The 27,981-nt window shown below is 51.5% G+C and overlaps 1 protein-coding gene across 1 annotated transcript; it reads right to left on the reverse strand.

Annotated features, from left to right (window-relative positions):
- Window positions 1–3,493: 3,493 nt before the first annotated feature.
- On the reverse strand, window positions 3,494–27,920 carry TRIM3 (tripartite motif containing 3). The gene is made up of 12 exons (XM_040630732.1): window positions 27,797–27,920; window positions 19,615–19,780; window positions 13,430–13,661; window positions 13,054–13,205; window positions 12,652–12,832; window positions 11,646–12,378; window positions 11,419–11,522; window positions 6,084–6,251; window positions 5,729–5,897; window positions 5,392–5,462; window positions 4,197–4,337; window positions 3,494–4,069 (listed from the first exon to the last, which is right to left on the reverse strand). Exons 2-12 carry the CDS (start codon window positions 19,743–19,745, stop codon window positions 3,917–3,919), a joined length of 2,235 nt encoding a protein of 744 aa, XP_040486666.1. The 5' UTR covers window positions 19,746–19,780; window positions 27,797–27,920; the 3' UTR covers window positions 3,494–3,916.
- Window positions 27,921–27,981: the final 61 nt, after the last annotated feature.

A 27,981-nucleotide genomic window follows, 5' to 3' on the forward strand; every position in this document is an offset into this window, starting at 1 on the left:
GAATGCCACGTGTGCTGGGCCTGCAGCCTGTGGCTGTGTACTCCCAGGAGCCGAGCCTGGATTCCTTTTCTGTGACTTAGTAGGCTTGGCATAAAGTTCCAGGCACCAAAAAGAGCTAGCTGCTCCCAACTGACTACTCCAACCATGCACGTTTGCTCTTGTTCTGCCTATAATGGGCCTCCCTGCATCGTCCATTCTTGCTTCCCTATGAATAAATATACTAATAATTTGCTCATATCTCTTGGACACATGTATATACCTGGTGCTGTGCTTGATATGGATTATTTCATTAAATCATAAACATTATATATATGTAATATATATAAAATTTATCCACTTCTCTCTGTCTCCCACAAAATGCAAACACCATCATGTCTTGTTTGACCACTGAAATAGCCCCTCCCTCCCTGCTTCTCCTGCCCTCTACAATACATTCGCACAGCAAGCACAATCTTCAAAAACATACCTAAAACACCTTAATGCTCCTGCCTGAAAATTCTCTTCTTGAAGACAAAAACCAACTTTAATTCTACTAACCACAGAACACCACTTTCAACATCTTATCTATTCCAGCCTTTCTCTATTCTTCCAACATCCCTTCTGAAACAAAGATGTAATTTTATAAAAAAATTTTTCCTCCTTAGCATATCTCAGATATTGGCATTCTTAAAAGATGCATATAATTCCATTATATATTTAAGCAAAACTTTACATAGCTATTCCCTGCTGAGGGACACTTAGGTTTTTCTAGGATTATTTTTTTCCTATTATAAATAAAGCTGTGATAAACATTGGTGCTCACACCTCTTTGTGCCTTTGCCCAATTTTTTCTTAGAAAACATCCCTAGAACCGGAAGACTCTAGATGATTTCAAGGTGTCTACAATCTTCAAGGGGAGCAGTTTAGAGAGGTTGAATTTTCTGTTTTTTATTCTGACTTTTCTTTCCACCCCACGGAATTGCTGTCCAGGTACCTGTTGGTAACTGGCATTGGTATGGTAACATGGTAACATGCCACAAGGCATCCTCTCATCTATGACACTTAACCCTTTCTGTGGTTTACTAGGATACTCCAGATCAAATCCAAACTCTGACTTAAATGGTCCAACACATGCCTGACTCTCCCAACTTGTTCTTTTCCTCTCTTCCTCCACCTTCCTTCCTCCCCATCACCCAGGCCTTCTTTCAGGTCCTCCACTACACAGAGATCTTGACCCCTCAGGACATTTGTACCTGCTTTTCCTTTGTCTGGATATCTCTACCTCTTCTTCTTTCTTTTAATTTAAATTCAATTAGCCAACATATAGTACATCATTAGTTTTTGATGTAGTGTTCAATGATTCATTACGTGCGTATAGCATCACCTCTTCTTAACACAGGTGGTTCCCTACCCACCTCCCACCCCAGCCTGCAGGTCACCGCTCAAAGCAGCCTTCCTTGCCCACCAGATTTAACATCTTATTCTTCTATTTATTGCATTCTATTCATTTCCATCACAGCTTTAACACAGACTGCCATTACACATTTACGTCCTTGTGTTCACTTGTTTTCCTGCCTTCCCTAATAAACTGTAAGCCCCATAAGGGCAAAGAACATTTCTGTCTGTACTCCCAGGGCCCACCACTCTGACCGATAGTAAGTGCACAGAAGTACTTGATGAAGGAATAAACGAATCTGCTAGCCATACGGCCAGAGGGCTGTTCTGACCGCCTGCTTGCCCTATATAAGCCAGGCGTGAGCCTTCAAGGGACCACAGAATAACTTTCTGACCTGTCCCAGCGGGGGCTCTGCTGCAGTCCCCAAGTCTGTAAAGATTATTTAGGACTTATGCCAACTAAGTCAAGGCATCACCTCTACTGCCAGGCACCCCTTCCAGCTACTTCTGGGCCCAAGGCCAGAACTGGAGGGAAAAATGCCCACTGTGATCAGGTCAAGAGGAAGTGAGTAACCCCACCTTGAAACACCTCCTGCATGGTTTAGGTGGACAACCGAAACTGGTATCTATGGAAATCAGCCCCAGCAGCCTGGTCTCAGTCTGGTGGGAAAGCCATCTGGGGCTTCCTGCCCAAGGAAGTTCGTTTTTGTTGCTGTTTTCTTCCTCTGCTTTTAGATGCCAAGATTGTGAGTGTGTAAGAAGTTGAGGGCTGGGAACTTTGAGCTTGCATCCTCGGTGCCACTGTTGGTGCTTTGTCACAAAGGGTGCACATACACCTGAAACTAATGTAACGTTCTGTGTCGGCCATACTTCAGTTAAAAAAAAAGAAAAAAAAGAAGAAGAACAGAGTGCAGGGGAGGAATAGACTATCTACCTGTGACCGCCCAGGGAAGAACCCACTGGTGCTGAGTGACTGATAACTGAGCACACCATCTCTGCTGGCCAGGGCATGGGTTCAGGCAACCCTACTCATACCTGGAGCCAGAAGGGCAGGCCCTGTAAGACCACCTGCCCCAGAACTTCAGGGTGTTCATCTGTCCCTATGCCTGCCTACCAGGTCCCAACCAGTGGAGACAAAGAGGATCAAGGAGGTGAAGATAACCAAGACTTCCATGTGGTCCACCTGGTGCCCCCTTGATCTCTGCAAAGCCCCCATGGCCCTCCCATCTTAGCTCCAGGAATCACGCCACATAAGGACAACGTCTTGAGCTTTCCCAGGACCTCTCATAAGTAACCTTCCCAGATCCCTTCTGCATGGTTTTAATAATCTTTACATCATTCCCCAAATCTTGCTGTTGAGTGCCTTCTCTGCCAGATAGCATGCCAGATGCAAGAGGCATAATGAGCAAGGTGCTACAAGTCTCAGGTTAGAGTATGACAGCTGTAGATTCAAGTCCAGGCTCTGCTCTTCATCAGTCATATGCCCTATTCCTCTGAGCCTCAGCCTTTTGTACAGGGAGAAGTCATAGTCCCTCATAGTCCCTGCCTCCCAAATCATTGAATGTTAGTTGTAATTATCTCTGGAATTGGCAGTCAAACTCTGGCCCATGAGAACTCAGGATGCTAGGACCCCCATTCCACCGTGGAGAATGGGCAACAACCATAGAATGGAGAACAAGCAGGGCTCCAGGCCTTCAGCACTGAGCTCTAAGATTGGATATGGAGTCTCCCGCACGTGGCTTCCACCTGGGCTTAGCCCCAAGGTCCCTTACCTGGGCCTGGGCTTCCAGGATTACTAGCTTACCCTCAAACTGTTCTCCCTGCAGCTGCTGGCTGTGTTCCGGGCACTTTTTTCCCAGGCTCCTTCTCAGCTGTAGGGCAGACAGCCAAAGGACTTACTATTTCAGCAGGAGATGCAGGCCTAGGGACAGGGATTTGGCAGGTGGCTAAGAGCCCCAGGGGTTCACTGGCTCTTGTGCTCCACTCCCAAAACTTTAAAATATCAGGGCTCTTTGGGAATCTGGATCCTCTGCCTACTGCTTGCCCATCTCTTAGTTCAGAATGAGTCCCAACCTCCTGTACCCTCACAGCCCCACCCCACAAGAAAGCCACAAAACCATCTTGGTGAACACATTTACTTAATATGGGGGGTGGGGTATTGCTGTCTCTGTCAGTGTGTATGGGGTGGTAGGGAGACAACCAGAGGGACTTCTGCCCTGGAGTAAGAGGCTGTTCTGGCCCCAGGCTGGGGGGTGGGGAGCAGACTGAGGGGACAGGGCAGGTGTGTAAAGGGTGGAGGGTAGGGTGAAGCTCTGCACACATCCTTGGGACCAGAGTCCAGGCCCACCCAGTCACCAAAGCAAAAACCGAATAAATAAAGTGCAACCGTGGGGTTGGGAGAGGGGGAGAGGGAGGGCACCGGGCGCACCCACGCCCACAGCCCACATTCAGTGCTGCCAGGTCCGGCCCACCACCGGCCAGACCCTCTTGTCCAATCCCCCCATGTCTGTCCCTCCATGAGCCAGGTAGGGCCCCTGTGCAGCTACTGGAGGTAGCGATAAGCTTTAAAGCAGTGGTTGCCAGCATCAGCCACCACCACGTGTCCATCTGAGGTCAGTGCCAAGCCCTGGGGGCCGTACAGTGGCTCTGCAGACGTGTTGATGTAGGACAGGAAGGAGCCAGAGCTGTCGAATACCTGGGGAATGAGTGGACAATGGAGGGAGAGGTAAGATCAGGCAGGTGGGAAGCATCTGTAGGGGGGTGGGGAGGGGTGCATGGAGCACAACAGGAAGCTTCACCCCCATGCCATCCCTGGGCCTCACCTGGATGCGGCTGTTGCCCCAGTCAGCCACAATGATGTTCCCATTGGAGTCCACCGCCACTCCCGTAGGGGCGTTGAACTGTCCATTGCCCTCACCATGGGAGCCAAACTTGAAGAGGAACTCTCCATCCGCACTGTACACCTGGTAGGGGAAAGGGCTGGGGGCTGGGGACCTGGCCTCAGGCAGAGAGCAGGGCCTTAGAGGAGGTGGGGTGAAGCCCCAGGGCTGAGGACCCCCAGATCTGCAGCTCCAGCCCAGTTCTTCTTCCCAGGCTTCACAGCCACGCTTCCCACTGCCTACTGACTATCTCCAGCTAGTGTCCCTTGGGCATATCAAATCCAACAGCTCAACTTCCCCGTGCTCTCTCAATGAATGGCAACACCCATTTGGCCAGGAGTCATTCTCAACTTCACCTTCTCCTCTGCTTGAAAACCAGGGAATTCACCCAACCTGCTGATTCTATCTCAAATCTGCACCCTACTGTATATATTGCCTCTGTAATGGTCCTTAACATTTCTCATCTAGGTCACTACAAAAGACTGATCTTGCTGACACTAATCTCGCCGAGTGATCTTTCTAAGACATAGGACTGCATTGCCCTGTGGCCTGCAAGCCTTCAGTGACTCCCCACAGCTCTTGGGAAGACAGCAAGCCCCTTAACAGGGCACACGAGACTCATGGGCACTTGAACCACTCCCCTCTTCAAACTCAGTCTGAACTATTTGTGGTTTCTTGAATACACTGAAGGGCTCCTGCCTCCAGTTCTTGGCTCCTCCGGCCCCCTTTGCCTCAAATCCTCTCCTCCTTCTCTCCCTTCTGGCTAATTCCCCTGCTGCTTTAGGTGGTTCTCCATCTCACCTGAATCAAATGCTTCTGCTATGCCCTCACATAGTTCCCTGCACTTCCCTACCACATAATTGTAACATAATAATACACTGTAATATGCAGCTTTACATCTTCCCTACTAGACCATTACCAGGAAGACAGAGAGTGTATTTGCCTTGTTAATCACTGTATCCCCAGCTTCCAGCATATGCCTGGGACAAAGCAGCCATGCCATAAACGTTTATTGTTCAAATGAATGATCTCAAGGTGGGGCAGGGGTGGGTGGGAGGGGAAGGTGAAGGAGAAAGGGGTCTTGTCAAAGAGGAAAGGATATTGGGACAGCGGTCATAGAGGGAGGGAGGACACTGACCTTCACTGAATGGTTATGGAAATCCGTCACTACAATCTCATTCTTGTTGTTCACAGCCACAAAGTGGGGCCCTGAAAACAAAAAGTGGTCTCTAGGGCAGTGAGCTGGGATACTGACTGGGATGAAGAAGGGTATCTGGGATGACAAAGCTGGGCTGTTGGAAAAGGGGGGGGGTGCCTCAGAGGCTGACAGGTGCCTCTGGAATGATGGTACTAGTAAAGGGACGGGAGTCCTCTAAGCCCAAGGTATAGGAGGAGGGGTAGTTAAATCTGGAGTAACCAGGGTAGTTCTCTGGGACTGGGGTATCAGAATAGATCTCTGAATTGCTCCCCAATACCTGCAAAGTGGCGGTCAGTGGCCCCACGGCCCCCAAAACGGCCAACCAGCTTGCCATTGGGCTGGAAGGTAAAGACGCAGCAAGACTTGTTGTCGACCACAATGATATGTCCATTCCGGTCTACCGCCACTCCTTTGGGGCCCATGAGGCGGCCAGCTCCAATCTTGGTCTGGAAGAAGGGGATACCATTAGGGGCTTTATCTTGCCTTGTGGGGAGAGTAGTCCTAGCCTGCCAATAAAGGAGAACCTTGGGCTGGGGATGGACTATTCCAGGCCCTGACCACCAGGAGGCACTAGAATGGTCACCTCAGCGGGCCATCAGAAGTGCAGAACACTGTGACAGTAGGCCTCTTACCTTGAATTTGCCCTCAGGGGAGAAGATGCTGACCCAACGGTTGTCATAGTCTGCCACAATAATGTCTCCATTGGTGTCCACTGCCACACCTGTGGGGCGCTGCAGCTGCCCAGGTGAGCGCCCTCGGACCCCAAAGCGGAATTTGAACTGGCCTTCATTGGAGAAAACCTGGAGCAGAGGAGCAAGGGAAGGAGCGGGGAGGAGGGGAGAGACTGTGGGCACAGAGGGAAGGGAGCAAGAGGAGACCCCCCCCCATTCATTCAGCCATTCAACAAGCACTTACTGACTCCATGGGGGGGGGGGTTACAGAGAAGAATCGGACTAGCTGCAGACCTGAGGTGATGTGTAGCACAGGTATGAATGAGAGAGACTGCAGGACTATGAGAGTGGTCGGGGGAAATGGCCAGGAAAGGCTCTGAGAGAGGGCTATCTGACTTAGTAGCCTAATAAGGATGCTAAGAGACAAACCACACTGGCCAGTAAGGAGGAGGCAAGGCATTTAAGCAGAGCCAAAAGTATGTAAAAGGCACAGGGTCCAGGATGGGCACTGCTCTCCCAGGGTGGCTGGATTGCAGGCAGCACTCCCATGAACAGCAGGAGTAAGGTTTTATCCTGGGTGTAATGAGGATTCACTGAAAATTTTGGGCAGGGGAGTGACAAGATGAGATTTGCTTTTGTGGTATAACAAGAAATATACTTGGTCTTTGTCCCCAGTGCCTGGTGCAGACCTCCTCAAACCCTTGAATTTCCTGATTAATAGGAATGTCTTTTTCATTCACAAGGAGCCCCTTTTGAGCTTATGCTAATGAGGGACTTAGGATGGGGGCCCTACACAGCTTCAGGGTGAGGCTGGTCACCAGAAAGACCAACTCATTAAAGGGTTGGAATTTTCAGCCCTACCCACCAACCTCTGGGAAGAAGCAGGGAAGGTACAGATTTCACGTGCTTCTAGGTTGGTGCTGGGAGGGTGGCACGCCCCAGTTCTACAGGGACCGAAGTTCCTACACTAGAGACTCCTCTAGACCACACCCTATGTAACTCTCCATCTGGCTGTCCATCCGTATCCTTTATAGTATCCTTGTAAACTGGTAAACATAATTAAATGTTCCTCTGAATTCTATGAGCCACTGTAGCAAATTAATCGAACCTGAAGAGGGGGTCATATGACCCTCCAATTTATAGCTGGTCAGTCAGAAGCACAAGTAACAACCTGGACTTGTGACTGGCATCTGACGTGGGGACAGTCTCATGGGAAGTGAGGCCATGTCTAGGTAGATAGTGTCAAAATTAGTTAAATTTGCAGGGCACCTGGTCAGTGTCCACTGAGAGTTGCTTGCTGGTATTGGAGAAAACATACGGGAGCTTTTAAGAAAGAGTACTCTGGGGGCGCCTGGGTGGCACAGCGGTTGGGCGTCTGCCTTCAGCTCAGGGCGTGATCCCAGCATTCTGGGATCGAGCCCCACATCAGGCTCCTCTGCTGTGAGCCTGCTTCTTCCTCTCCCACTCCCCCTGCTTGTGTTCCCTCTCTTGCTGGCTGTCTCTATCTCTGTCAAATGGATAAATTAAAAAAAATCTTTAAAAAAAAAAAAAAAAGAAAAGAAAGAGTACTCTGGCTGCAGGGAGGAGTCCAAACTGGGCACTAGCTGGCCAGTCAGAGGCGCTGCACTAGACCAGGAGAGAAGGGGTGATAGCTTGTTGCAGGGTACTTGCTGGGACAAAGATGGACTCTGGAGACAAGGGAGGAAGACAATAAGACTTGGTAGCAGACAAGAAAGGGTGGGGTGGTGAACAAGGATGAGCATGTCAAGAGGCTAAGAGGCTGACAGGGTAACCTTCTTCCTGGACAGAGTGAACCTTCCAACCTTTTCCCCTCTCCTACCTCCTCCCTTAGCTGCCCTACATGCTCAGGTCTCCCCATCCTAAAAGCACCTCCTTTAATGCTCCTTCCCTGTACAGCCAAGTCCCCTTGTTTCTCTTTCACAGCCGAAACATCACTCACTACACAAGTCTCACACACTCTGCTTTGTTACAGGCTCTAGGGACGCAAGATGAGTCAGAGCCAGGAGCAGCCATGGGGAACTCAAGTTCTGGGTCTTGGCCTTGCTCTTCCATCCCGGCATGCTTCCTCCTTGGTGGACTAGGCCACCTGCCCCCGTCCCATCCCCATCTCTTGGGCCTGCAGGGCTGTTTGCACTGGTCCCACCAGCAGACATCAATCCCTCCTGATGTGGACTGCCAGCATGCCCTCAGCTGGCTGGCCAGCCCCGCGCTGGGGTCTGCCCTGGTCCCCTGTGGCAGGCCAGCACTAGCCAGCATGAGAGGGAGGCACCCTGAGTAGAAGAGCTGATGTCAGAGGGACTAAAAGGTCCTGCCAGATCAGCAGTGAGGCTGTGTGGCTGCCCACCCCACCCCCACCCCCAGTCTGAGAAGTTCAGTTTCCAGCTCAACACTGAGGCTTGGTGAGGGTGGGAGTGGAGGGGGTGGGGTCTCACTCTTCCTTTCCTATCCTATCCCACCTCTCACACCTGGCCAACTCCTAGTCATCTTTTGATTCTCAGAAATTTCCAGGTCACTTCTTCAGAGTTTTTCAGGACCCGCTCCAGCCCCCGGATACATACACACACAGAGGTAGGCCTCCATGACCCATGCTTTAGAGTTCTCCCGCTACCAGCTATCACTCCTGTAACCAACTGCTGAACACCCTCGTCTCCTAAGGAGGTAAGCCTGTGGCGGGACGGGGACTGTCTGCCTGGTTTGCTGCTGCATTTGCACTGCTGGCACAGCAACGGGCACACAGCAGGCAGTCAACAAATGCATGAATTCCTCAGCTTGAGCTCACACAGAACTGGGCATCTCCACTCGGCCGCCGCACAGCCGTGTCACACTCAGCACGTGCAGAAGGGAACGCATCCACGGACACCCAGGCCTGCCCCTGCATCGCAGCACCAGCGACCCAGTGCACCAAGTCCTGCCATTCTTGATCCCTTCTTCTCCCTTGACATCTGATGCTTTTCTTAACATCTCTAGAATCTGCTGGTGCCTTCGTTGGGTCCTTAACTCCTCTCTCCTATACCATGGTCACACTAAGTAACTTCAGGATCTGAGTCAAGTTGGGGGGGGGGAACAGAGAGACTAAAAAAATAACACAACAAACCAGTGATTCTGATAAAGGATAAAAAGTGCTATAGCAAAGGCTGAGGGAACTCAGAGAAGAATGTGATTAATATTCTGCCTGAAGGAAATGAGGAAGTTTTCACAGAAGAGCTGAGAAAATTTCTGGACTAAGACTATTACACAAGGATATAATATATACAAATCAAATTCTTCATTCAAAATCACGAAATGTTTTTTCTCTTCTGTCAGCTGATGCTGACTCGGCACAATGAAGGGATTTGCCTCGGATGTCACCGTAGACCGTTCAAAGGAAGAAAAGTTCACAAGGTCACCAAAACCTCCTGAACGGGGTGGGGAAGGCAACATCTATCTGGGAGCCTGGCCCAGATCAAACTGGAGGACTCCAAAATAAGAGAAGTAGAAACTCAGCTCTGGAATCCAAGAGCCCAGCTCCTCACAGTTATGAAATTAGGATGCAGGTGGAGTAGGAGCGAGAAGGAGGGCTGCTGTAGGAGCACCAGGTATCCAGAGAGGGGAGGGGGCTGCCCCAGGCCCTCCCTCTCAATTCCCCAGTCCCTCATCGGGGAGACAAAGCAGCACACACCATTGTGTGCATGTGAGCACCCATGTGTGTGCACACGAGGGACAGTTTCCCAAATCTCAGCTTTTGGGCCAGAAGGCATCCCTGGCATGAGGAGGACAAAAGGAGTTGGAAGGTGGCAGGTGGGACTGAGTAGGGCCTCGGCACCACCCCCTCCCACCTGACCCCTCCCTCACTGTCTAGGCTGGGCCCAAATGCTTCCATGTGCTGCCCTGCACCTCTCCATTCCTCTGCCCTTAGGAATAGGGTAGGAGTAAAACCAGGCTGGGCAGGACCGGGAATAGGGCCATGGAAGAGTTCCTGGCACCTTCAGCCTCCTAACATGGAAAGCAGGAAGTGGGGGCAGCTAACATTGAGAGGACGACCTGTGGCACGGGTACTCAGTCAGGGTCAGAAGAACTTCATAGGTGTTGTGAAGTAAGAATCTCCAAGAAAAGTTTTGCAACCTGATAAAATGTTTCCAAGAACTAAAGTGCATGGTAGTTAGAAACAATCCTGCACAGGATAAAATCAAAATTCCACAGCATTCTCTCCAAAACTGTTTACAATGTGACCTCAGCTACTCGGCTCCTAATAGTAATCTACCTCTAGCTGGCTGGGATCCTTCCAGTTCCCCAAACAACCCCCTCCAGCACTTTCCTACCTCCTGGCTTTTGTTTACAGTCTCCACCTGGACAATGATTCTTTTAACAATACCTAACGTTAGAAGGCTCGCCAGGTGTCAGGCATGGTGCATTATATCATTTTAATGCTCCCAGCAACTCCATGAGCTATTCTTTTCCTAATTTTACACATGAGTTAACTGAAGCTCAGAGAGGTCACATGACTTGTCAGTAAGTGGCAGAGCTAGGATTCAAGCCCAGGTGTCTGGTTTCAGAGCCTGAGCTTTTAACTGCTATACTGTCTACCAGGCTGGTGCCTGTCACTAGGCTCTGGGCTCACTACAAGGAAAACAGAGAGAAAAGCATGGTTCCTGGCTTTAAGGAGCTCAAATTGCAGTGAGGTCATGTCCATTTGTGTTGTGTGGCAGATGCTTTAATCAGGTGTGTGAGGGACTGGGAGTGCTGGGGGCAGGACCACCTGTGAGGTCGCACTATAGTTTAGCTTCTGGAAGACATCTCTTTTCACAAGTTACCCCCACTTGACTGTCTAGCCAACGAGCTGTTTGCAGAGACCCACAAGGACAAGATACACTCTAGAGCCAGGCTGGTATGATGAAAGAAAGCAGGGGAGCCTGCATCCTAACCACGTGGGGACAGGGGAGAAAGGAAGCTGGTCAGGTGGAGGCTCAAACAGAGTGAGAAGTGTATGAAGAATGAACCGGATCTTTGGGGTCCAGGACCTCGTGTGGCCTGAGGCCCAGCCTGGGAGGTAGAGGCCGAAAGAGCATTAAAACCCCAGTGCCTAACTGCGAAGGTGCTGGATAGTGTTGGGGCCATGGGAGTGGATGGCAAGTAGGTGGGTGAGGGATGGTGCCGTGATTCATTGCTCTTTAAGGACTGGTACTATCTTCGAGGGCTGGTTCACCTTTCAAGAGGTGACCTGTGCACTCTGTTTTTTCAGGAAGCTGTAGTTTGAGGACCTTTACTAGCGTCACGGGAGAACAGGAAAGGCGCTTACCTGGATACATTGGTTGTTACTGTCTGCTACCACTATGCGGCCGCTGCTAGCTGCCGACACTCCCTGTAAATTGGTGAATTCGCCCTTCTCCCTTCCTCGGCTGCCTGTGAGGAAGGCAGGGGAGGAAAACAGAACAATTCGCTGAGGTCACTTGAGTCACCCCCCCAATCGGCCCTGCCCACGGCCTGAGCCCGCCCCCATCTGGCTCCGCCCTCAGCCATCTGTACCAACACGGAAGACAAGCTCGTCCTCAATGGGGTTGTCCTTCCTCTTGCCGCCCGTGCTGTACATGGAGCTGGGCCTACGCACTGCCTTCTGGCGCACGTGGCTGCCCGGGCCTCCAGGGGACTTGACGCGGCGCTTGACGTCGTCCGGGGAAGGTGGCAGGTCCCCAGGACGCAGGGCACGCACGCGGAAGGGGCTGCCGCGCACCGGCTGTCCGTAGAGCAGCACTGAGAGGAGCAGCTCGCCCTCGCTGCGCGCCGTGTACACTAGCTCATACGTGCCGTTCTTGTGGTCCACGACAGGCACAGGAAGGCGTGTGCCGTCGGGGCCGGTGATCTCCGCGCGCAGCTCAGCGCTGCCTGTGCGCACCAGCCTCCCGTCCTTGTCTTTGGTAGTGACGGTGAGCGAGGCGGGCTGGCCCACAAGCGCCTGGCGCAGGCCCTCGCCTGTGGCCACGGTCTCATGAGCGGTGGCGCTCGTGGTGAGCAGCGCGCCGAGATTGAGCACCGATCGCCGCAGCCCGTCGACCTCGAGGACCAGTTCCAGCTGCGCGTTCTCGTGTGGCCGCTCCGGGAAGGCCTGCGCCGCCAACGCCGCCAGCCGCTCTCGCATGTGCTTACGCACTAGCAACACCTCCGGGGCTGAGCCCAGGCGCAGTGCCTGCTCCGCGAAGCTGCAGCTACTGCCGATGTGTTCCTGCCCCTGGCGCAGTGTGTCCAACTGGGTCTGCAACACCTGAGGAGGGGTGGGGGGAGGGGTGGGTGCGCACACTGGCCCCGAAAGGGTCTCTGTGATTCCTTATGACCTTACAGTACTAGAGCATTTAAGAAATGCCAGAGGGGGAGGGTGGTCCAGGGACACGGAGCGCGCAGTACCCCTGGGGCCAGGTCAGGAGGCAGGAAGTGGAGTCTGGGGAAAGGGGTGCCCAGGAATGGAAAGCAGGGAAAGCATGGCGGCAATAAGGCCACCTCACAATGGACGGTGGTGGGCAAGGGTGAACAGACGCACCTTCTGCTTGGCCCCACAAATGGCCTCCAGGTCGCTGACCAGAGCCTGCTTGCGCTGCTGCAGCGCTTGCTGCAGGTCCTCAAAGGCTGCGCTGATCTGGGCCAGGGCCTCGGCTTTGCGCTCCTGCAGCTGCTGGCTGATGCCCCCCACTAAGGCGATAGCTGCAGACAGCTGGGGCAGTCTGGGGAGGGAAACATCTCATACCGGGGTTGCCGGACAATGCGTGCAGCAAACCATTCCTTCCCAGGGGGAATCTGCTGTGCCCCTAGGAGATACCCTGCCTGAGCCCTCCCAGCCCTCCCGAAGAACTTTATTTCTAGCCTCCCCGGGGCCCCTCCCCTGCCCAGCTGGAGACACTCTCCCTGACCGCCCCACCGGCCCAGGTTCCCACCAGGCTCCTACCGGCCGCGCACGGCCTCGAGCTGGCGCTGCAGGGCCGCCTTGTGCTGCTCCACGACGTCGCGCAGCAGCACGGTGCCGTGCTCCCGGTGCTCCCCCGCGCGGCACTCGCCGCACATGGCCGTCTCACAGGCCTCACAGTAAAACTCCATCGTCTGGCGGCAGAAGCGCTCCAGTCAGGCCACGGCTACACACCAAACGTCTTTATCTCCTCCCCTCCCGCTCTGCCCTCCTTGCCCCTCACCTTCCAGGTGCGCCCCTACCTGGACTGCTTATCCAGAGAAACACCCTCTCTCACCCACAGCCCCTTGGCCCCTCCCCCAACCGCTCCTCGCCCTCCACCCCAAGTCCTGGCCTCACTGGGCCTGCTTGGGCCCACCTTGCCTTCATGGTTGGGGCAGGAGAGGGGGCGGCCAGCCACTGCGCTGAGGGGGTGGGGATCCTCGGGGTCGTGGGCCCCATCAGGTGCCTGCTGCATTGCCTCCATGAGGCTGCTGATGAAGAAGTTGTTCTGCAGTGCTGAGACGCCCTGCTCGGGAAGGATGGACGTCTGCCGACACACCGGACAGGACAGCGTCAGGCTCTGCGCAGGGATGTAGTTCTGGAGACATCTGGCCGGGGGGAGGGGGAGTCAAAGGAAGGAGGGGTGGGCAAAATCAGTGCACCCCCCTCACGCCTGCCAGGGATGCCAATTCTTCTCCTCACAGATGTACACTTCATTCTGAAATCTCTCTGGTTGGCACACACGTCTTGTCCTGCCAGCAGGTGTAAAAGGCCTCACCTTTCACAACTGAGTAAAACACATCCCTGATCTCTCTCAGAAGAGCAGACAGATCTGCATTCCTCACACCGTGTACAAACACAGGCTCACCTTTCACAGGTGTTTACAAACCGTTCTCATAGAAAATGTGCAACTAGCCCCTCCTCCCATTAACTCTTTAAACATTTACGACTGCCTACTCTTGCCAAATCTGTGCTAAGCTCTGGTGATACATAGAGAAACCATAATGTCCATCTCTAAAATATTTCCAAGTCAACAGAGAAAGAAAGTCACAGAGTTTATAGAAGTAAACAGTATAATGATAAGAGCATGGGTCTGGAATTAGGCTGCTGGGGGTAATTCCTAGGTCAATCATCTATTATACTATGTGACCCCTGAAAAGTTACATAACTTTTATGAGCCAAGGATCCTTCCTTCGTAAAATGGAGACAGCACAGACTTCACAGGGTGTTGGAGGGAGGATTCAATGTGAAGTGCTCACATGCCAACTCACAACACTATATATTGAAGGGTATTATTTATTATTAACATAAAGAATGCTGTTCATGCAATGATAAGGAAATGTGTTGAAGGGCATCTGGCCCCCAGGGGGTGGGAGGGTGGAGAGAAAAGCCAGAAAAGACCTCAGAGGATGTAAGCTAAATCTTCCTGGATAAATCATTGTTAGCCTAACCAACGAAAAGTGCAGGGAGAGAGTAAGAGTGTTCCGGACACAGAAAGTGGCCAGAAACAGCATCATGTAAGTAAGGCAGCAGTTTGAGGTGGCTGGAGATCAAGTCCAGGGCAAGAAATAGTAAAAGAAGTCTGGAGAGAGAGACAGGGGCCAGTCATGGAAGGCCACAGTAGGAGCTTAGAAATTATCCCAGGCGGGGCGCCTGGGTGGCACAGCGGTTAAGCGTCTGCCTTCGGCTCAGGGCGTGATCCCGGCATTATGGGATCGAGCCCCACATCAGGCTCTTCAGCTATGAGCCTGCTTCTTCCTCTCCCACTCCCCCTGCTTGTGTTCCCTCTCTCGCTGGCTGTCTCTATCTCTGTCGAATAAATAAATAAAAAATCTTTAAAAAAAAAAAAAAAGAAAAGAAAGAAATTATCCCAGGGGCACCTGGGTGGTTCAGTTAGTTAAGGACCTGCCTTCAGCTCAGGTCATGATCCCAGAGTCCTGGGATCCTGGGATCGAGCCCTGCTTTGGGCTCCTCTTTGGGTCCTCTCCCTCTGCCTCTGCCCCTTCCCCCCCTGCCTCTGCCCCTTCCCCCACACGTGCTCTCGCTCTATTAAATAAAATCTTTTTAAGAAAGGAAAAGAAATTATCCCGATAGCAATAGGGAACACCGAGCATGGTACAGCTAGGGTTACATTTTATCCTCTTCATTGCTTCTGTGTGGAGGATGAATTTGAACGTGATGAGACAGCATCATCATCACTGTCATCCAGTTACTGTTTATTAAGTACTATGTGCCAGGTGCTGCACTTTGCACTTTATGTTTACGTTGATGGACTCAAAAAGGGAAAGTCTCCCAAGGTAACAAAGCCAGGGAGCACAGGAGCCTGGATTCAAATCCAAGGCAAAACATGTGCTTAGCCAAGATACACTCGCAATAGTCTTGTAAGATATCTTGCAGTAGATGAGAAAAACCCGGAATTAGGCAGTAGCAATGTAGACTATGAGCTGGAACAAATTCGAGAAGTATTTAAGAAGTAGAGCAGTGGGAGGTGTTAGGTCTGAGTAGATATGGGGAGTGAGAGATGAGTCTTGGTTGACTCCCAGATTCCTAGCTTAGCTGACTGAGTGGATGGTGCTGACAGCCACTAAGATGAGAAACACAGGAAGAGGAGTGGTTTATAAAGGCATTCAGCTTTGACCTGGCTGAGTTTACTGGAACAGTGGGACATCCAGGTAGTGGGGCCCAGGAGACAGCTGGGGAAAAGGCAGAGAGAGATGGGGATGCCATCGACATTGAGGTAGCCTCTGTAGCCACGGGAGGGATGAGATCAGCCCAAAAGGCATATTCAGTGACAAGAGCAGGACAGAGCAAATACTGAATGAGAGCAAAGAGGAACCAGCAGAGAGGTAGGAGGAGAGACACTGACAAGGCAGTGAAGTGGGTAGTGCATTTCCAGAAGGAGGGAAGGAGCAGTGACCAGTGTCAAAAGTGGCTGAGGAGTCAAGGGAGGTAAGGACTGGAAAAGGGCCCCTGAACTTGGCCAGTGTGAGAGTACTTTCATCTGTAAGGAAAAGGGGAGGGGGGAGGAGGGTGTGCCAGGGGAAGGAAAGCTTGACCACTGCTAGTTGAAAAGTGAATGAGAGGGCTTGAGGGACTGCATGGCAGCTAGTGGAGGACAAACGAGAGTTCTTATCTGTTTGTAATGTTGCCATGAGGTGTTTATGAGTCACAGAGCCAGGAGAGAAGGAGACGTAGAAGAGACAAGAAGAACCACGGACAGGTGTCTGGGAGCGGGTAATGGCTCCGAGTGGCCTGAGGAGGAGTGGACCCCATTCTCTGACTGGGGGAAGGGGGAAAGAGAGAGCACAGGGGTGAAGTTAGAGAGGATGCCTCACTTCCAGGCAAGATCAGATGCTGAAAGTGAAGGAGGGGTTCAGGAGACTGGTGAGGGCTGGGATTAGTCACTGACGGGAGGAGGAGAGGAAGCTTTCTAGAAACACACAGCCCCCTCCCCCCAGCTGTGTATGGAGACCATGACTCTGTGGAGGGAAGATCGGCATGGTGCACACTTTCCCATATCCCCAGTCTCTTCTCTTAATGTTCTCTACACCTCTGGATCTGCATTAATTAATTTTTATTTATTTAACAAACACTATGTGCCAGGCACGATTCTAAGTGCTTCAGAAATATTAACTTATTTGTGACCTAGTTTCCCCAGCAGTCATCTCAAGTAGAGAGTGGTTTTGTCTCATACTCCACATTCCTTAGGGCCAGAAGGTGGGGTTGAGTCTTCCCCCCCTGCCCCGCAGTTGGAACATTTCCATTCTTCTTCAGCTCCTTGGAAGCTCATGCCCCTGTCTGTACCACCCTCCTGTTATTATCTCCGGTAGCTATCATGGTTGCTTCCTCAATGGCTGAAGACTTCCTTCCGGCTCACTCTCTTCTGTTACTGCTGCCCCCCCACACCGCCCCCCCCCCCATATACACACACTCCCGCCATCACTTGCAGGGGCTCTGACATCCACCAGGTGCCCCATGCACCATCAGGATCTCAATTCCTTGACCTCCTCACACCCAGTGATCTCTTCCTCCACTTTACCTCAGCTGTCCCCTCTCATGCTCCCTACACCTCCCATTTCTCATCACCAGTCACTGCATCAACCCTGAAATCTGAATTTCAGCCATTAAAATCTGTCCCCCTGCAGCTCTCTGCCCAGCTCACTGAATCTGGGGTTTCCCCTGCAAAATACCTGCGAACTCACCAAGACCTCATTCCTAGGTGTTGAATACTTTCCTAACTCATTTCTTCTTTCCATTCTTGCTCCTCTGTAACCCATTCTCCACACAGCAGCCAGAGGGAACTTTAAAATCTAATTTACATCACGTTAATTCCCTGCCTAAAACAAAAACAAAAACCCTCCTCCAGTGGTTTCCCCTTGCATTTAGAATAAAATCTAAACACTTTCCTAAAACTACCACGTTTCTCCATGAACTGTTCTGGTGCTTTTGGACCTCACCTCATCCTCCTCATTCAGCCACACTCGCTTCTTTTGATCTCTGAACATGCCCAGTCTACCCCTTCCTGAAGGCCTTGGCATGGGTTTTTCCCATTGCCTGGAACAATCTGCAAGTCTGTCTCTTCATCCTCAGGCCACAGGTCAAATGTCACCTCCTCAGGGAAGCCTTCCCGGATGACTCTATGCAGAACAGTCCCTGACCCAACCACCTCCGCTCAATTCCTGTTTATTTCCTACGAAGCACTTAGCACAGACTGTGACTCTCCTGTTTGATTATTTGCTTGCTTACTGTCAGTCACCCCCTACTAGAGCATAAGCTCTTTGAGAGCAGGGACCAAGGGATAAATGAATGAGTAGTAGTTAATAGTGAAGGCCCTGCAGTCAAACCTGGATTCAGATCTCAACTGTTTACTTACTGTGGAGCCTCAGAAACCGTTCTTAATTACTCTGTGACTCTGAACCCTAGTTTACTCCCCTCTAAAATGGGGATAATAAAGTATCTATTGTGTGGATTAAGTAATTCAACACATGTATATCACAGTAGCCAGTCCCTGGCAAATAGTAAGCAACTGATACACTGTAGCTACTGGTATCATAATTTCTCAGGCACTGATTTTCTCCAGGACTGCTCAGTGATCTAGGCCTAGAAGGAGGTGCAGAGATGTCCAATTACAGTTCTGATCCAGGGTTGAGCAGCTGCTGCACGGGTTCAGAAAAGAACAAAGACCTGAAGGAATTGTGGCAGCCAGTCAGATGGTCAGCCATAGGGCCTGGAGGACGTCTATACCCAGTTAAAGCTGGTCTAGTGGGAATGGGGTAATCGGAGCCAGGAGTGGGACACCAGAGTTTATGACCACAGAAGCGATATTGTTCTGGGTGATGGCAAGATCCAGGCATCCAGAGGTGGTATGGAGGCAGTTCCTAGAGAAACAGTCGAAAACCAAGAGGCCTAAGTGAGTAGTAAAGTCACCCAGGTTGATGGAAGAGCTTGGAATAGGCCAAAAGGTAAGACTGTTTCCAGATGATGATGGGGTGAGAGCAGTAGAGCTGACATCTTGAAGAGCAGTGGGGCTGGAAGGGAAGCGTGTCCCCATGGCAGAAGCAGCTTCCCATGAAGGCAGGAGGCAGCGGGAAGGCTTGGGCCGAGGCAATGGTGAGAAGACCCAGGGACCAAAGGCTTCCCGGGGCTCTCAGGGTAAAGGCAAAATTCTCTAACAGGTCTACAAAGCCCCTTGTGGTGTGGGCCCCGCCTGCCTCTCTAGCTTCAGCCCCACCACCTCAATCACACTGCTCTGCTCCCACCTTGCCAGGCTTCCTCCGGGCCCCCTTCCCTGACACATTCCCTCGTGCCACATGCCTTTCCCCATGTTCTCCTTTCTGCCTAGAATGCTCCTAGCACTCCGTTCGCTTAGTCGACCCACTAACCACTTACTGCATCAGCGCTCTGGGCCGCACCTCAGGGAAGCCTTCCTCGTTCTCCAAACTGTAACAGATCCTAGCTAAACTCTCGTAGCTCAGCACTTTGTTTGCAGCCTTATGAAGGGGGCAATATTTATCTGCAGCCTGGCGACACGGCCATTGGGTTACTATCTTTCTCCTTAACTACACGGAAAGCTCTTTAAGAGTAAGTATTAATCTGTCTGCTTATCATACCCCGTGCCTGGGACAGTCTGGCACATAGTAGATGCTCAATAAATAAATATTTGTTGAATGAATAAATAATGGATAAAAGCCTGAAGGCTGGAAGTGGTTGCCTTTCACTCAGTGCATCAGGACAACCATGAAGACACGCAGGGAAGGACAGACCTTCAACCATCCTCCCACTGGTGACAAACTCTTCTGGTGCTGCCACTCGTGGAAAGTCTCACCTCTGTCTGATGTCTCTGGTAGTGTTGAAAGCCGCCTTGAGGTTTGGGAAGGGGCAGGACTCCTGACCCAGTGTTAGCAGCTTCTGGTCCTCTCACACATTCTTGCACCAAAACCTCATCTCCTGCAGGTGGGGTACATCTGCTGCCCTCCGTGTGTCTACATGTCCCTCACCTCCTACAGGTTTGCACATGCCACCCCCAGCTCAGGGGTCCCGCAAGCTCCTACACCCCCTCACCTCTCACAAAAGGTATGCAGGCAAGGTAGAACCTTGGGGCACCGGTACCGGTCCAGGCAGATGCTGCACACCAGGAACTGCTTGTCCATCGGCTGGACCTCTGGGCCAGGGCTGTCCTCCCTCTTCGCCATGGCGCCCACGGACGGTTTCTGCCACTCACACCAGCCTGTGTACAGAGAGAGCGTCAGCCCCAGGGAAGCCCATGCTCCCTCTCCCCGCCTGATCCCCACCACTCAAATCCCCTGCAGGGAACTAACCCCATTCCTTCGCTGCCAGAGGCCGGACAGGCAGTGACCAGGAGGGAACAGGGTGAAGTAGGTGAGCTGAGGGACCTCTGAGCATGGTGCTCTGGTTAAAACCACAGACTCAGGGGTAGATTGGGGTTTCAAACCCAGCTCGGCCTCGTACCAGGCATGTGACCTCAGACAATTCATATAACCTCTCTGAGCCTGTTTCCTAATTTGTAATTATGGGAATAATCCGTACCTCGAATGGATGTTTTGAGAATCTGTGATAGCATATGTTGAGTGCACAGTACAGGGATGCCCACTTGCAATGACACACCCATCCTTCACCTCCTCTGCCTTCCGCAAGTCCTCTTCTAGGACAGCCTCTTCACGGAGGGTCTCTCCTGACTACCTGCGGCTACCTATGCTCTGACCCACCTCTCAGCACACCTGTCTGGGACCATATTCTATCAGTATCCACATCCAGTCAGTATCAGGTCTGGTGGAGTCTGCCTCCCGAATATCTTATCCCCCTCTCCAAGCATACAGCCACTGCCCTTGGTTCAGGCTGCTACCAAGTCTCTCCTGTGACACAGCAGCAGCCTCCTAACTGGTTTCCTTGTCTCCTCGTTTGTGCCTCTCATCCATCCCCCTCGCAGCTAGACTGACGCTCCTAAAACACAGCTTCCATCTTGTCACCTACTCCCTGTTAAAATCCTTCAACGGTTCTCCACTGTCCAGAGGACAAAGTCCAAACTCCTTAGCATGACCAACAAGGCTTAGCTTTGTCTGGCCCATAGCTCTCTCTACTACCTCACATCTCATGATTCTATGATCAGTCACATTGGTTTCTCTTCAGTTCCTGGAAAACTCCTTGTTCTCTTTTGCTTCTGGGCAGTCACACATTCTGTTCTCTTTGCCTGAGCTCCTCCTCCAAGTCCCCCTTTGCCTGCCTGGCTCCCACTTAGCTTTCAGGTCTCCACACAGATGTCACTTCCTCCAGAAGGCCCTCCCTGGTTTCCTGTAGGCTGGGTTAGGTATTCTACCTTTAGGTCCCTCCATACCCTGCATTTCCTCCATTCTAGCCTGGATATGCTATACTGTTATTTTCTCGTTACTTCTCTGCTTCCTCCATTGCATGCAGAGTTCTTATTGTATCTTATTTTTTATTCCTAACACTTAGCACAGAGCCTGACATAAGGATTGATCTATGTTTATTGAATTAATTCTGTAATTCAACAAATATTTATTAAGTGCTTACTTTGTGCAGGTGTTGGGATTAGAGTGATAAACAAAATAGATATGGTCACTGTCCTTGTGGTGGGGAGTGGTGACATATATTTTATTTTATTGTTTACTTTTTTAAAAGATTTATTTATCTTAGAGAGAGAAAGAGAGAGAGAGAGCATGTGTATACCAGCAAGAGGGGCAGAGGGAGAGGAAGAGAGAGAATCCCAAGCAGACTCCATTCTGAGTGAGAACCCAGACGTGGGGCTCGATCCCACAACCATGAGATCATGACCTAAGCTGAAACCAAGTGTCGGACGCTTAACCAACTATGCCACCCAGGTGCCCTGACATATATTTTTAAAGTAAATAAACAAATATATACTTACAAATTGTGAGGGAGGACAGTGCTATAAAGAAGAAAGGATCCTATGAGAAAGAACACTTTTTGGTTTAGGTGAGCAGATAGGACCTCTCTAAACAGGTAACTTTTAAGTTGAGCTCTGAAGAATGGAAGGAAAATGGTAGGGATGAGGGTGGGGGCATCAAAGAGTGAGGGCGGGAAATCATTCTGGGCTGAAGGAACAGCAGGAATGAAAATTCTGAGGCAGAAGTCTCAATGATAACCCGAAAGGACCATGTGGTCAGTGCAAACTGAATAAAAGGCAACAGGTGAGTCTGCGAAGGTAGGATGAAATGAGGTCACCAAGAGCCTTGATGTTAAGAATTTGGACTTTACCCTAATTGGGAGTGGGGGGAAGGGATGGTGTAATTTACAAAAAATACAAATAAATAAAAAGCTCCTCTGGTAGCTATGGGGATTGAGGAAGAACCAGAGTGGAGGCAGGGAGACCAGGTAGGAAGCTACCTCAGTTCTTCTTGTCAGATGATGTTGGGTATTAGCAGAGATGTCGGCAAAAAGGTAGACTGATTCGAGAAATACTCATGAGGCTGAATCTAAAAGACACCACGATGGATGGGGTGTGAGAGGGAAAAGGGAGTTCTGATAAGGACTCCCAGGCTCCTCACTTGAGCACATGGTGGCCCATGCACAGAGACCGTGAAAGCTGAGGAACTGGTGTGGGGCATTCGGTTTTTGGCATGCGAAGTTTGACGCCCTGTAGGATATTCAGGTAGAGATGTCAAGTAAGGAACAGAATATAAGCTGGGTAGAGTAGAATCTGGCTGGTTACCGATTTGGAAGCACTGGCATATTAATGGCACTTAAAGCAACGAGAACGGATGAGTCTGCCTGGGGACAGACAGTGCAGAGCGAAGGAGAACCCAAACGGGTGGAAGAAAACCAAGAGACCGTGGATCCAAATAAATCCAAGGAAGAGAGTGGTTCCAGAAAGAAGGGACGACGAAGGCAGATGAAGACTGGCATGCCCGCCAGGTTTGGCCATGGTGACACAGCAGGGGCAGCAGTGGGGTTACAGCGGTGAGTGAGGAATGGAGACGAGACATTAACAATAGTGGCTGTAGGCAGTTCATGAGAGAAATGTAGCCATGAAGGGAGGCAGAAAGACCGCTGGCTCCTTCAAAACAGGCAGTGGCTAGAATCAAGTAACCACTATCTGTGCCCAGCTAGATGCATCATAGGCTCCTCAAAGACAATGACTGAATGAATAAATGAATGAATGAACAAACGAACGAATGATTGCCGTGGGGGCCAGTCCAGAATCCTCTCCCCGTTTGGGGAGGAGCACAAGAAGGGCTGAACTGCATGTGCCTTATGTTTGTGTAAGGGTGGGCATGAGTAGGAACAGGATAGGAAGGGCCTCCCTGAGAGCATCCTCTCCTGATGCGGGCCCTGGGATTCTGAGGTTCTCTCTCCAGAGAGACCTAACACCAGGACAACATAGCAGGAGGAGGACGGACCGAGGGTTGGCGGAAGGAACGGGAGGTGGGAGCCAGACTGAAGCTTGAGTCTGGTGAAGGGCAGGGCTTGGGAGGAAGAGTAGGAGTGGCCTACTCGGCCCTGCCGGGGCATCTGTATCTCAGGCTCCGCCTCTCTCCAGGCCCCAGGGGCTCTCCTAGCTTGTCACACAGGGGCGGGGACTGGGCTACATCCAAGGACGGACAGCTCCTCCCCCCCTTCCCCTTCCTGCTTCAGTTCCCCACCCAGACTTGCTGGGCATGCAACCGCGGAGGACATACCCAAGCCTGAATCACTAAGATTCCCTTCTTCTCTTGGGCTCCTCCTCCCACCCCTCCCATCCCCCCGTGTCCTAGAGATCTGCCCCCAAAGTCCTATAGGTGATGGTTTAGATGGACTGATTTTCACAGCGGAAACTTGGAGGATCTTGAACTCAGAGCTGAGAGTTCACCCTCCTTCCTCAGGCTGCCCACTGCCATCCCCGCATCCCTTATTCCACCCATCTTCTACGGCTCAGTTCTAAAGGCACCTCATTTCCTCATTCAGCGTTCACTCAACACCGCTGCTAGGACTGGGAATACAAAGACAAATAGTCACAGTGCAGCCTTCATGGGTTCCACAGTCTAATACATAGATTACTGCAATGCAACACGGAAGGCTCTGTGGGGAAGCAGGAGCTGCTTCAGAGCACAGACGTCACCTAACCTAGAGCTGGGGCAGGGAAGGGGGGTTACTGAAGGTTGGGGGTCAAGAGAGTTCTCTGAAGAAAGTGCCATTCACACCCCAGGACAAATAAGAGTTACAGAGCATGGTACCTTCTGCATCAGGAGACTGAATCACACACTGTGACAGAGGAGGGCTAAGAAATGAAATGGAGTGATAGGCAGGAACTAGATCACGCAGTACTTTGTTGGCCTTATTAAGGAGTTTAGACTTTACTCTTCCCTGTTTGGAGATGAAGGTTTTATCCAAAGAGCAAGGGGGGGGGGTAGGAGCGTGGGGAGTGGGGGTAGGTGGGCAGAGAGGGCTTAAGTATAAAGTGATAGAGCCACAAGAGTCACTTTTTGACTGCTGTGTGAAAAATAGTTTAGAAGGGTCACTAGGGGAAAGGTGAGACTGCATGACATTCTACAGGAGGGGTAACGGTGGCCTTGACTAGGGGAGCAGCAAAGGGGAGGTGGACAGAAGCAGATTTCATAGGGAAGAATCAACAGAACTTGATGACTGGTTGGTATGATGTGAAGAGTAGACAGAGAAGAAAGACTTGGAGATGATCCCTTGTTTTCTGGCTTGGGAACTCTGGAAGAGGAGCAGCTGCACGAAAGGATAAGCTCCGTGTTTGGTAAGACAAAGCTGAAGTGCCTACGGGACATTTGAACGGAGCTCCGGCGGCCAGTGGGAAAGACAGGCCGGGGCCTCAGAAAGAGGTCGGCCTGGAGAAAAGGATTTGGGAGTCATTAGTGTAGAGATGGTGCCTGAAGCCATGGAATTGGCTGACATCACCCAGACAGAGTGTAAGGAGAGAAAGGAGAGCCCGTGACTGTGCCCTGAGGAACCTCCGCATTTAAGGGATAGGCCCAGGAAACAAAGCTTGCTTGTATAGAAATTGAAAAGGTGTGGCCTGAGAGGCAGGGGAAACAAGAAAGGAGAGACACTGTGAAGACCAAGGGAGAAGAAGCTTCACGAATAGGGGAAGAACCTTCATTGTGAAATGCTGCAGAGAGGCCCTAGGATCTAAAGCCAAAAAGAAGCTGTCATTAGCTATAGGGAGGATGGTTTCCAGAGGGTGGAGGAGAGGAAGCCAGATCCAGAGGGCTGGGAAGGAAGTTCATTTTGAACAAATGAAGAAAGCCAGCGCTGACTCCACTAACTCCTTGGCATCTGCAAAGGATTTGTTTCAAGGCTTTTCAGTTTCTCCAAATTCTCAAACAGCATCCAATTTCCCCCATGACTTCCTCCTACAACCTCACGAGAGTCCCAGGACACATGATTTACACAGTTGTGGCTAGACGTAGGTGACCAAGGCATTGTTTAAAAATGATGCAAGAGGTCAGCAAGGCTCACTTGCTTCTTAAAATGACTCACTCCTATACACTACCCCCCAAGTGTATTTGATCATTTGAGTCCTCAGCAAAATGACAATGACTGCAGGTTACAGTTTTGGGTGTTTCTCTGGAACAGAAAAATCCCTGGAGGAGGTGAAGTCCTGAAAGCCAAGGAACCCTTTCAGTAAGATTGACAGGGAAGGAAAGTGATGAAATTCACAGTGCCATCTCCCCCAGCACTGCCAGACTGAGCAGGTGGACGAACCATCCAATCAGCTGATCGACCTAGCAAACACTCAGACTGCCCTGGGCACACTCTGGACCAGGCTCTTAACCTGGGAACTGGAGACACAAAGCTGAAACAGATGCACACCCTGTCCCTCACAAGTTCTCAGACTAGTGTGGGAAAGAGACATGGAAATACATAACTATAATGTGGTAAGTGTCATGATACTGACACATTCAAACTGTTACAGCTGAAAAAAGGAGGAAGTCTCTAACTCTGAAGGTGGTGGAAGAGAATAAAGAAGGCTTCCAGGGGAAAGGATATATGATCTGCGTCTTGCAGGAGCTTAATAGGTACATTGGGGAAACTGTGAGTAAAGGAGCAGAAGCATGAAAAATTAAGAAACATGGACCAGTTGGGGCAAGGGAGCAAGATTCAAAAGGGCAGAGGTTGTACTAGATGTTTTCATGATCCGCTTGATATGGGTTCTACACCTGCCTCTCTAGCTGTGCCTTCACTGCCCATTCCTTAAATGTCTAACTCCCCAGGGCTTTGATCCAGGGCCTCTTCGCTTAGCTGCATACTCTGCCTGGGAAATCTCGTCATCTCTCATGGTTTCAGTTACCATCCACTTGACTCCCAAAGCATTATCTCCTGTGCAGTAAACTTTCTTGAACACCAGGCCCATATATCCAACCATATCTTGGACATCTCCACAGGGATTATGCATAGAGAGTAGTCTAAAACTGAATTCATTTTCCCTTAATCTGCTCATCCTGCTGGTGTTTCTCATCTCAATAAAAGGTGCCACCATCCACCTGGCCATGTGAGCCAGAACCCTGGGAATCTTCTCAATTCTTCCTGTTCTTTTACCTTTCAGATACTATGACTATATCCTTGATTCCGCCTCAAAAATGTAACCAAGTTAGAAGGTCAGGAGATTTAGGAGCTAGTCTTGACCTTGGCACTAATCTCACTAATGCAAGGTAAGACTCAGGGCAAGTTTCTACTCCATCCCTTACTTGTAAATTGGGATTGGAGGGGGGGTCTCTTTGTTCCCCAAATCTGTGATTCCCAAGGTTCTCTTTCCAGCCAAAGGTCCCTACAGACTGTATTATGTGCCATGATTAAATCCCACCTTGAGGATTTGATTGCTGGTTTCCACAGTAAGGCTAGGTGTGTTAGAGGGTGGTTGCAGTTGCCCCCCCCCCACCCTTCCAAAATAAATGTTTGCTAAGTTTAGGGCACCCATGACACTCCCTCTGGGCACCCTCTACTCTAGACATATGGTTTTGCTCTGTTTTTCTGAACACAGGCTGTACTATCACAACGATGGGCCTTTGCTCAAGCTCTTCTCTCAGCAAGAATGCCATTGTCCCCTAAGAGGCTGAGGCAGCACCTGGCACACAGAGGGTGCTCAGTATATGTTGGTGACAGGAGAGCCATGTTAAATCACTGCAGTTCCCTCTCACCAGACAGAGGCAAAAGCACAGGCAATAACAAGACAAGTAAACAAAGTTCCAAGGAAAAAGACCTCTACTCAACATAAAAAAAGCTCTTCCACAACGGAAGGTAGTAAGTGCTCTGTCACTGGAGGCATGCAAGCCAAGAGAGGCAGGGCACCTGTCAGGCCTGCAGCTCTGATTCCAATTCTGCAGCAAATCAGAGCCCTACTTAGGGGATGAATGGGCACTGGTGAGCTGGACAGACAAACAGGGAAAGACCTGTGAAAAAGACCTCTGCACCCACTCCAACCTCCCAGATCTCATCTTCCTACTGGGGCTAGTCCTGGGTTTATGCTGTCCACATCAGAGACCCCCATACAAGGAACAAGCTCAGGACCTGCCTTTCGGTCAGACCGACCTCCCTGGGGTGCAGCCTGCCCCTCCAACCTGCAACCATCTGTCCCTGCAGGTTTGCAGCCCAGGATCTGAAGCCAAGTCCAGAAGGGAGGAGGCTAGAACCAGGGAGGGGCCTGGGGCCCTCCAGGCGGGGCCCAGGCTGAAGGGGAATCAGAGGGGTCCTTTCCTACAACAAGCAGCCTCCGGATGAGGCTTCCTGTCCAGGGAGCAGGACTAGAGGGGGAAAAGAGTGTCCTCCAACCTGGCCTGGGGGGCTTCTGGGTGCATGAGGAGGATGGAGGGGGGAGCCAGGGGTGGAAGTGTCTGCAGCAGGGAGAAAGGAGCCCTTCAGACAAGCTGGGCCACAGGATTCCGGAGTCCCATTCAGCAACCCCACCCGCCACAGCACCACCACCCTCGGCCGCAGCGTTCGACACCCTCCGCCAACATACACAAGCTCCCAAACCCCGCGCTCCTCCAAGGAACCATCACCCATCCACCCGCGCCTCCCCCCTCAAACATGGACCTCACGTGAGCAGCCACAGCCCGAAGAATCCCCCCACTGCTCTCACGGACACGGACACGCCTCACGTGGACAGAGACAGACACAGCTTTTGAAAAGCATCTATGCCCCCACCCACAGACACTCGGACAGACACACCGCCGTTCGGACTTGGACCCGGAGCCGGGCAGACAGGCACACAAATGCACCCCTGGGGGCCGCCCGTCGCACTCACCGCGGCGGAGCAGGATGGGAGGACCAAGGCCCAGACTGCGGCCACTCGGAGCGGCCCGCGGCGCTGCCCCCGCTGCCAGCGCCAGTCCGCCCGGCCCTGCCCGCGGCGCCGCCCCACGTCCCGCGCCTCCGCCTGTCCCCGCGCCGGCGCCGCCGCCGGACCCGCCGCACAGGCCGGAGGGAGGG

The sequence above is a fragment of the Ursus maritimus genome, unplaced genomic scaffold (assembly GCF_017311325.1).
Source record: "Ursus maritimus isolate PB19 unplaced genomic scaffold, ASM1731132v1 scaffold_16, whole genome shotgun sequence".
NCBI classification, from domain to species: domain Eukaryota; kingdom Metazoa; phylum Chordata; class Mammalia; order Carnivora; family Ursidae; genus Ursus; species Ursus maritimus.